At 44.0% G+C, this 11,058-nt stretch overlaps 1 protein-coding gene across 2 annotated transcripts; it reads right to left on the minus strand.

The window, feature by feature from the left end:
• Nucleotides 1-5,705, minus strand: LOC119279025 (vacuolar fusion protein MON1 homolog). 2 transcript variants are annotated; one of them, XM_037560445.1, is made up of 15 exons: nucleotides 5,274-5,705; nucleotides 4,823-4,902; nucleotides 4,642-4,713; nucleotides 4,501-4,540; nucleotides 4,246-4,347; nucleotides 4,000-4,121; nucleotides 3,775-3,907; nucleotides 2,518-2,609; nucleotides 2,361-2,442; nucleotides 2,095-2,159; nucleotides 1,696-1,983; nucleotides 1,526-1,617; nucleotides 532-596; nucleotides 339-430; nucleotides 1-242 (listed from the first exon to the last, which is right to left on the minus strand). In XM_037560445.1, the coding sequence occupies exons 1-15, from the start codon at nucleotides 5,688-5,690 to the stop codon at nucleotides 212-214; spliced, it is 1,773 nt and encodes a 590-aa protein (XP_037416342.1). In that variant the 5' UTR covers nucleotides 5,691-5,705; the 3' UTR covers nucleotides 1-211. The 2 variants fall into 2 exon arrangements, with proteins under 2 accessions (XP_037416342.1, XP_037416343.1); XM_037560446.1 differs by having other exon boundaries at nucleotides 82-430.
• Between the last annotated feature and the right edge of the window lie 5,353 nt (nucleotides 5,706-11,058).

The raw sequence follows: 11,058 nt of genomic DNA on the forward strand, positions 1-11,058 counted from the left end.
AAAAGAAACAGTTTCTTCAAACCCATATATATGATGTAATCTGGACTCCATGGGGAATTAGGAGGTTACAGGCCGCAGAAATGAGAAATGGCACCCGATCGCATCGACAAGATGCACCGGAAAAACCAATTATTGGCTTGAACTTTGTCTTGAACAACGATCATCATGAATAAAAAGGACCACATTTGCGATAATGTTACAGAGACAAACCTCATACATCTCCCCAACAGTGATGGTATTGCCTGTGTCGGTATGATAAGTACATGAATCATGAAAACATTCGACGGAAGAGGCAAAAAAGAAAAGTACATGAATTTACATACAAGACAATATATCACCAGGCAATGGTGCTTTCTCCGTATATGAACACTCTGTCCTCTAAATCCCTGATCCACTGGCATACTCTGTTGCATATCTTGATCGCTTGGGTCTGCAAAATGCGTGTGCTCAAAGTAAGATCCATCAGGTTATTACACGGTGATAGATGATGGGATTGATAGTATTGCTGAACTGTTTGTGGCAGATGCTAACCTTGTCGGCCAGCGGACTGAAGGCTGCATACAGCTCAAAATCCTGGGTTATCCAGCTCAACATAACTGCAACAAAAGGGAAATTATGTAACAAAGTAACTGCGGCACACATAGGCAAATAGGAAATAGCATGACACTTCAGCTAGTAAAATTCAAGAAAATTCACGACTAAGGTACTCCTAGGACATCAATGCCACAGAACCATGACTGCAGCAAGCAATAACAGCTAGGCAGTTTATATGCCTATGGGTATGTGTCTGTTAGCAGAATGGATGGTACTACTGAATGGTTTTAGGTCTTTGAATTAGGTGGTTTTAGGTCTTTGAATCAATTCAACGTAAAATAGAACAGCATACTGAACATGTAACTGTATTTGTAAACATTCGAAGATACAAGACATTAGTTCCCTGCATACTATATGCCCTCATGGTTTCAGAACAGTGCTTCGTTAAATAGCTTTGCTTGCAGAAGTTGAGATCGCACAATTGCGTCATGTGAATGAGAGTCTTAGAATCATGTAGCAACTAGAATAAAAGGTAATAGTTTCATCTCTCTTGAAGGTTGAACATGTCATCAACTGGCGACAAATTTCGTCCCTACAACAGGGTCTAGGTACAACAATAGTAGTAAAAATAAAATCTTATATAGTTTCTAGTTCAAATATACCCCCAGACACTAACATTTATCAGAGTTATGAACATGAGTGGAGCTTGATCAAATCTGTCTTTATCATTCTGCAAATTCACTTAATACATCCCTTTGTTTCCAGACAAATGATTTGAAGCGATGATATCTAGATCCTAATGGCATATTATTAGTGGCTAATTGGCTATCAGAGCAGAAAAATACACTAAGAACGATTTGCAAATTTCTATAGTTGCTACCTACACATTATATAATAAGAACTATAACTCGGGGAATTAACTAACAGCAACAATCCAATCAAAAATTAATAAACAGAAGGTAGTAAGTCGTGGAGCGCCTGTGTAACTCACCATAATCCTCAGTTCTTCTGAATTGAGTTTTGTGCGGACCAGTTGCTTTATCATGCATGGAAGCATAAACCTTTTGATAAGCCTTGTACAATCTGCACACATCAGGTTTTCTCTCAAAGATGGTTCACTAATACATAAGTAAATAATGTACTATCACCAATATTCAATACCTCTTCTGTTGCTTGGGATTTCTTATGGGCAAGGCAAACTCAGACGATACGTACTGATCAAGATAGACGCTTTTGTATATAAAATGCCAAAGTCCAGCTGGTCCACCAATTGCCTCATCAGAAGACAACAGTTGAGAATTTAGGCCTTGAGAAGACTGTGCAGGAGCTGATGTAGATTGAGAAGTAGGATCAATGGGGACATCTTCAACACGCAGTACATTCTCATGCAAAGACCTTTGGACTTCGAGAAGGACATTTGATTTCAATAGAACATCCTGAATGCGGGCCCTAGACATCGTTGACAAAAGAGTAGTTGTCTCAGTTCCAATACATATGAGGCAGCATTTACTCATTATCTTGTGATACTTTTAAGTCTTAACAGTTTAATGTGTACCTCACCTTGAATCTTTCAAATCAAAGAAGGCATCTGATCTCGGAGTAAGAAGAGTCAAGTAAGTATTTTCCTGCCATGGAGAAAAGATTAGTTCATATAATAAAATGACTTTCTCAAACCTAAACTAATAAATAAAATTTGATCAACACTGCACATGAACTTCTACAAGTTTCCATCTGTGCCGTAAGACATGCATCATAATTCTCATAATGAGGATATTGCCGGCACACTTAAGTGAACATGCATATTCAGATGCAGCTATTTTACTCACATCAAAAAAATGAACATAAGCGTATAGGAAGGCCATAGGATTGTATCTTGGCAAGCATATGGGTGAAAAAGACTCCGAAGTCCTGCGTTAAACAGACAAATCTTGTAAGATGCTTGTAGGTCAAGGTTTTTCATTTCAGATAGCATGTGATGATTACCTAAAAGATTCGGAGGACAATATGAAATTTGCAAGTAGTAATATATCATCAGGATGCAAAGTTGCCTTTTGTGCTCCCACAAGACTAATAACCTGAAAATTAACCAAGATCATATCTCTCAGAAACATGAACGCAGAAGACTAACAAAACTAAAAGATTTATGTATCCATCTCCATAGACTTGCAAAGTCGCAATCATAAGTGTAATATTTGGCAATGGCCAAAGTTCTGTTTCTCATGATGGGATGGCAGACGCAATTGGTAGAAGCACATAATAACTAACATTAGCATGAGCAAGGAGCAATCCATATTGGTATTGGTACCGTTTGTCAAGCTACAGAACACACAAGTCGTTGAGTCTACTGGAGAGATCAAAAACATCTGATACCAAAGAATAGAAATGGGAATCTTTCTACAGAATTCTCAGAAATGTGGCATATCAGCTTGGATATGGTGAAAGACGTAACTGATTGACTGACGATAAAGTAAGATTTATGATACTGTTATATGAACCTTTAGAAAGGTCAAGTGGCATCTAAAATGTATTGAGGAGTAACTATAATAAGAAATGTGTTACATTTTAGCACATAAGCAGGATTCCAGCACAGTTTGATTAAAGGGTCAATGAACTAAGTAGCACAATGGAAGTTCTGACAGGAAACTGGACAAACTTGAAATTAACAAACAATGTAGCTCTCACAAAGACAAAAAGAGGACTAAAGAAAATAAATGATTTACGTTAAATGTCTCCAAACACTAGCAACCACAAGTAGCATATTTGATATGGATAAAGTTTGGTGCCTGGTGATGGGATGCCAGAAAGCCCACAATAACAAATAGTAGCACTAGAAGGAGCAATTTAAATGGTACTGGCACCCTTCGGCAAGCTACAGAGCACAAAAAAACTGTAGACTATTCGAGAAAGGCCATTAACTCTACAAAAAGATCAAAGATTCTAATACGGTAATACCAAAGAACACAAATGGCAAGCTTTCTAGAGAAGTTCTCAGAAATGTGGAATCCCACTTTGGATATGGTAAAAGACGTAACTGACTGACAGACTGACAATAAAGCAAGTTTTATACCATGTTATATGAAGCTCTAGAAAGTTCAAGTGGCACCTAAAGAGTTTTCAGAAGTAACTATAATAGGAAAAATGTTACATCAGACCAAATAAGCATGAATTCAGTACAGTAAGATGAAAATGTCAAATGGGGTTAGCATGAAAATGGAAGTCATGGCAGCAAATTGGACAAACCTTGTGATCACACATCAACAGTGCAAACAGAACTCCCGAATCAGCAATGTCCTGCAAAACTGCGGTAGCAGCCTGTCTTGTTGCTTGGGCAAGGGGAAGGCATGTGTATGCATGAAGAAATGTAGCGGGATTCCTGTAGAATGGTTCAATATGATTTCAATTAAGTACTAAAGTCCAAAATGTATTAAGATGGGATCCATAGAAAGGAAAAGGAAACAAGCTAACCAGCTGAATGCACGTATAAGAGAGAGGAAAACCGCATCTGTGCCACCTAGAAGTGGTGCCATATCAAATTTGGGATTCTTCTCAAAGCACCTGTTGACCGACTTTGTCAAAATAAGCAACATCTGCAAATTTGTGTTTTCAGACAGAGAAATCAGCATAAGAATGGAAACGCAAGACTGTATAATAATTATAATAAAAATACAAGAAATTCAAAGGTGTTAAAGATGAGTGCAACAGTGGAAGCACCTGACCATACATGAGCTCTAGTTGGCCCCTCAATCCTTCAAACGTCTCTTCGGTGCAACTTATACAAACTAAATAAATCGGACCTTTGACAAGGAAAACTATCTGAAAGAACAGTGTACAATCAACTTAGAATACATAAAAGGGTTTTCCGGTGAAATGCCCATGTCAGTGGTGTCTGATTGTTCAGGCGTGTGCACTGTCCTGAAGTAACATTTAAAGAACAGAGTAAATTTTGGATAAGGAAGGCCATCTGACCTGATGTTTCCCAGCTCTCACAAATTTGATATGATCACCACTGGATAAAGAAGGAACAACACCAAGAGGAAAATTCAGTACAGCCCACAGGAAAAGGTAAAGGACACTAATCATTGCAATCAGCAAAAGAGGATTGCATACCTGTTCTCCACAAAAGAAACAATCGCTTGCAGTGTAGCAGAAAACCCAGCTAACCTGTGCTCATCTCCATACCTAGAAGTTGAACAAGACGAAGGAAATGTGATGTTATGGTTTCACCTGAGAAAGTGCAGCAATTCCTTACAAACTCTATCATGAATTCCTCTTTCTTAAGTGATTTTACCTAGAGTATATCGGCTTGCCGGAATTGCTCAAGATGAAGAAATGCTTCTTCCTCTTCCTCCATGAAGCTGAACCATCATCCTGGAACATCATGGATGGAACACATTCAGGGTAAGACGACACAAACACCTACACCCCTCCAGCAGTAGCAGCTACTGCGGCGCATGCAAACTTCACTTGAATGCCACCCAGGACACCGAAAAAGTAGTAGGGAATGAAATTTTTGGAAATTATGTACTGCAGGTTTGGTAGTTTTTAGATCCGTACATACAACATTTATGAGTGAGCACGGATTTGTGTGATCACTGAAGCTGAAGCTACTTGATAATAATGTCAGCGCTCGGCATCCAAATTACTACTAAATGAGTAATGAATTGAGGCGAGAATAATCCATGATTAGATGGTTGAAATAGCTCAAGAGACAAGAAGACGGAGCGTGGAGCTGGGGTGACCTCGTCGGCGTGCTTCTTGCCGCGCGCCCAGTCCTCGGCGCCGGGGGGGAGGGGCGGGGCGGGGTCGGGCTCCTCCTCCTCGATGCCGCCGGCGCCGGCGCCGGCGCTGGAGGCGACGCTGCTGCCGCGCTCGCCGGCGTAGCCGCTGCTGCTGGGGCTGGGCGGGCCGTCCTCGTCCTCGTCCTCCTCCTCGAGCCCCTCGAACTCCTCCCTCCGCCGGGACGCGGCCGTGCTGCTCCCGCCCCTGGACGCCGCCGTCACGTACCCCTCGTCGTCGTCCTCGTCCTCCTCCTCGGCGATCTCGTGGCCGCCGCCGGCGGCGGAGGCGGCGAAGTCCGCCGGCAGGTCGGCGGCGCGGAGGGAGAGCGCGGCCAGGGCCTCGCCGGCGGCGGCGGGCGGATCGGGGGCCGGATCCATGGCCGCGGAGGGGAGTGGGATTAGTGGGGGGGAGGGAGGGGGGAGCGATTGGGAGGAGGTCGATCTATCACCGAGTCATCATCGGGTTAGCCGGAGCGGTCGGTTTGACTTGACCGCTTGGTGGGAGCTTTTTACTGGGTTGGTAATTGTTGAGTGAGTTCATCCATCTCTCTTGCCTAGATTTGGTTTCCAATTGTGGAGTTCATCTTCCTAAAATCTAAAAAGCGGCCGGCCACCAACTAACAGAAACGGGCGGCCGGGCTCACATGTGTGATTTTTTTTTTCAGCTAGTGGATATTATTGTTAGCATTAGATGCGTACAGACTAGTCTGGCAACAGATTCACGTACATTTATTTTAGCGTCTTAAATTTTTAAAAAGTCATATCTTTTAAACCACATGTCGGAATTCAGATCTGTTTTCACCGTTGGATTCATCGCGGCGAGATCTTCGAAACTAGACCCCGCATGGATATGTTTCGATGAAATTTTTTTGATGCCAATTTTGGTGCTATATGGTGCAATTAAAATACTGCATTGTGCAACTTTAATACTACATCGTGCAATTTTTTTCCAAAACTAATGTTTGGAGCTGCGCCTTCGTATGAGGTTACAATCTAGCAACCACGACAACTTTTGATGTGCGACTAGTCTATTGCCTCGACGAAAGTCGATGTGCAACCTCCTCTTATAATGTAGTCTAGTCGCACACACATTGATATTTAGTTGGCTTGTAATGTAGTCTAGTTGCACATACATTGATATTTAGTTGACATAATGTAGTCTAGTTGCACACACATTGATGTTTAGTTGACAGGAAGACTAATTGCACACGCATATGCTTAGTTGGCTTATAATTTAGTCTAGTTGCACACACACTGATGTTTAGTTGGCAGGACACTAGTTGCACACACATATGCTCAGTTGACGTGGCAATTTAGTCTAGTTGCACACACATTGATGTTTAGTTGACAGGACTTTTTTGGCACACACACATATGTTCAGTTGACGCGGCAATCTAGTCTAGTTGCACACACATTGATGTTTAGTTGGCAGGACTTTTTTGGCACACACGCATATGCTCAGTTGGCGCGGCAATCTAGTCTAGTTGCACACACATTGATGTTTAGTTGGCAGGACTTTTTTGGCACACACACATACGCTCAGTTGGCGCGGCAATCTAGTCTAGTTGCACACACATTGATGTTTAGTTGGCAGGACTTTTTGGCGCACACACATATGCTCAGTTGGCGCGGCAGTCTAGTCTAGTTGCACACACATTGATGTTTAGTTGGCAGGAAGACTAGTTCGTCGAAACATCCCCATGCGGGATATAGTTTTGAAGAGCACGTCGCGAGGATTCCAGCGGTGAAAACGGATCTTAATTCCGACGCGTGGTTTGGAAGATATAGCTTTTTGAAAATTTAAAAACTGAAACAAATGCATATGTGATCTGTTTTTTCCAACTGACTGTGACCGGTGTGAATGTATTAAATGCTAAAAGATACATGCGCTAGCGGACAAAAATTACACACATGCATGTCTATTTTAGGCCAGCCGCTCGCGCATGTATGGCTGGCCGCTCCATCGCGCTAGTGGGCAGCCGGCCGCCCACTAGACGCTCCCGTTCATCTTTTGTTGCTTAAATTCATCATCAAATTTGCCTGGATTTTGTTTCTCCGCATAAGGAATAAGATTTTTTTTTGTGATTAATCAAGCATCATTGCAATTACAAGAAATCATAAAATGGAAAAGAAATACAATGCACTCCTCAGGGAATCCCCGTCCTCTCTGCTCCGCAGATGCCGATGGCGAACCGAAGTTGCTGCTGCTAGAGTTATGCGCCATCGTCGGAACAATAAAGTTGAATCCAGACAGACAGCCGGGAATTCATAGATCTCTACCGGGAAGTGACCACGATGTTGATCTCGAAGGATCCACGATCCGAAGAAGAAGACGAGCCGAGATGATCACACCTAGGCGGTTGCCCCGAGTCGAAGAAAACACAACCAAGCCAACTACCCTTGTGTTAGCCACAAATGGAAAGACAAACACTTTTTATCTGACCTTGTCACTGGATCCAACACTTTTTATCTACTGAAAGTGTACTATGACAACACCATATGATGGTTATCGTTCAACCTATTATGCATAGAGTACCCACAATGTACACTATGGGCATCCACAAGTTATACTAAATGTGCATCATGTATTCTCAAACCCAAAAGTTTCAATCCGACATAAAGAACCTTGAAAGAGCAAGAATTAATTCACCACAAAGATGAAAGTGGGGGAAACATCATAAGATTCAACTCCTTTAACAAAGCTCGTGATACAATCAAGATGGGAAACCTACATGAGAGAGAGAGAGAGAGAGAGAGAGATAGAACACATAGCTACATGTACACACCCTCAACCCCGAGGATGAACTACTCACACATCACAGTGAGAAAGGAGAGAGAGTGGTTGGTGATGATGATGATGGAGATGGCGGAGATGTCTGGGCAGCGTTTCGGTGCCACCGGAGGAGAGGGGGAACCCCCTCCTCCTTCTTCATTGGCCATGGGAGGGCAAGTGCCTCCCTGAGATTGAACCTCTCTTCTCTCTATTTCGTAAACTTTTCACCTAAAAAGACAAAAACAATAGAAAACATTAACTAACCTCTAACACTAGATTAGTACGTTAGTACAAATAAAAAATTATATAAAATTATGCCAAAAGTATATATAAATGATGTGAATATAGCATGAATATTTTAAAAATTATATAGATACGTTTGAGACAGATAAGGCAGCCCGACTACCAAACGTAGTGGCAAAATGGGATCTCGAAATGAAGGTCGGCACAAGCAGTCGACCACTAGAGCGGCTTCCCATACCATCTACCAGGATAAATCCATGCCGGGGCACGCCACATGACCCGATGTCCTATCTAGCCCACCCCTGCAAAAGAACTCCATGCAGAGGGCAGCTTCGTTGCGCCTCCTCCTCCAGGTCTGTGAAAAGCACCAACCGTCTTTCACCAAATACGACTATGTGGTGGGCTTGAACAATGTGCATCACACTACTGACGCCATCCATTGAGCAGCTGAGGGTCCATCTACCATGTGTCTGGACTGCTTTTTGGATGAGATCATCGCGCATACCTTCCCGTCAAATTTTAGGATAATTGCGAGAAGTATGATGGTAACCAGGACCCCGAGATCTGGGTTGAAGAGTACATACTCGCCATCCAGATTGCAAATTACGACGACTGGCATGCCGTTAAGCACCCACCTCTAATATTCAAGGGATCGGTCAGGGCGTGGTTGAATACTCTCTCGCCCAGGTCAATTAGTGACCGGGAGATGCTGGTGGACGTGTTCATCGCAAACTTTTAAGGAACCTACATCTGATCTACAGCCGCCAACGACCTCAACAACATGAAGCAGCGCAAGAGGGTGACGGTGGGCCAGTAGACACGCTTCCTCAAAAAAAAATGTTGAATGTAATGACGCCGAGGCCATTGCCGCCTTCAAGAACGGCACCACAGACCAATTCCTGTCAAGGTACTTCGGCCACTACAAGCCCAAGTCGATGCCGGCCTTGATGGACTTTGTCAGCAAGAACATCACAAGAGAAGACGCGTGGTCGCCAAGCAGTGAACACCTGATGGTGATTAGGGCCTGTCCAACACAAATGACCAGCCAAGAAAGTGATGATGCAATCATATGAAAAGCGCCGGGACGACAATGACAGTGACAACAAGGTAAATGCCGCCTTCGCTCCTCGGGGTAGAAACACTGGAAAGAAGAAATAGTGGAATAAGAAGAAGGGCGACAGGGATAATTCGACCTTTGATAAGATCATGGACAAACCATGTGATATCCATGGTCGGAAGAACGACACTGACCCACCCGCAAACCACATGAACTAGAACTGTTGGGTCCATAAGAAGGCCACACAGTCCATGAAGGCCAACACCGAGAAGCCCAACCCTCACAACATTGGTGAGAGGGTGAGTTACGACTCGGCAAAGGCAACGACGGGCAGAATCAAAAGCAGTTGCCACTACAAATGGGACCTCGCAATGAAGGTCGGCACAAGCAGTCGACCACTAGAGCGGCTTCCCATACCATATACCAGGATAAATCCATGCACGGGCACGCCGCATGGCCCGATGTCCTATCTAGCCCACCCCTGCCAGAGAACTCCATGCAGAGGGCAGCTTGGTTGCGCCTCCTCCTCCAGGTCTGGGAAAAGCGCCGACCGTCCTTCACCAAATACGACTACGTGGTGGGCTTGAACATGTGCATCACACTACCGACGCCATCCATTGAGCAGTTGAGGGTCCATCTACAATGTATCTGGACTGCTTTTTGGATGAGATCATCGCTCACACCTTCCCGTCAAAATTTAAGATGACTGCGAGAAGTATGATGGTAACCAGGACCCCGAGATCTGGGTTGAAGAGTACATACTCACCATCCAGATTGCAAATTGCGACGGCTCGCACGCCGTCAAGCACCCACCTCTAATGTTCAAGGGATGGTCAGGGTGTGGTTGAATACTATCTTGCCCAGGTCAATTAGTGACTGGGAGATGCTGGAGTACATGTTCATTGTGAACTTTTAAGGAACCTATATCCGACCTACAGACGCGAACAACCTCAACAACATGAAGCAGCGCAAGGGAGAGACGGTGCGCCAGTAAAAACACTTCCTCAAAAAAATCATTGATTGCAATGATACTGAGGCCATCGCCACATTCAGGAACGGCACAACAGACCAATCTACAAGTCCAAGTAGATGCCGGCCTTGATGGACATCATCGTCAAGAACATCACAAGTGAAGATGCGTAGCTGCCAAGCAGCGGGCACCTGATGGTGATCAGAGCCTGTCCAACACAAATGACCAGCCAAGAAATTCACGGTGCGATCATAAGAAAAAGCGTCGGGACGGGGATGACGATGACAACAAGGTAAATGCCGCCTTCGCTCCTTAGGGTGGAAATGCTAGAAAGAAGAAACAGTGGAAAAGAAGAAGGTCAACGACGCTATTGGGCCTTCGGTAAGGTCATGAACAAACCTTGTGATATCCATGGTCGGAAGAATGATGGTAACCCACCCGCAAACTACACGAAGTAGAACTGTTGAGTCCATAAGAAGGCCAACACCGAGAAGCCCAACCCTCATAACGATGATGACGAGGGTGAGTTGCAACCTAGCAAAGGCAACGATGGGCAGAAGCAGTTTCCACTACAAATAAAGGATGTGAACAAGATTTATCCATGTTACACCTCGAAAAAGGATCAGAAGCGCACTCCATGAGCTATCTGTCGTGGAGCCCACTGAGCCGAAAGTGCAACCCCTGGTCTGAGATTCTGACCACC

Source organism: Triticum dicoccoides, chromosome 3B (genome assembly GCF_002162155.2).
Source record: "Triticum dicoccoides isolate Atlit2015 ecotype Zavitan chromosome 3B, WEW_v2.0, whole genome shotgun sequence".
NCBI lineage: Eukaryota > Viridiplantae > Streptophyta > Magnoliopsida > Poales > Poaceae > Triticum > Triticum dicoccoides.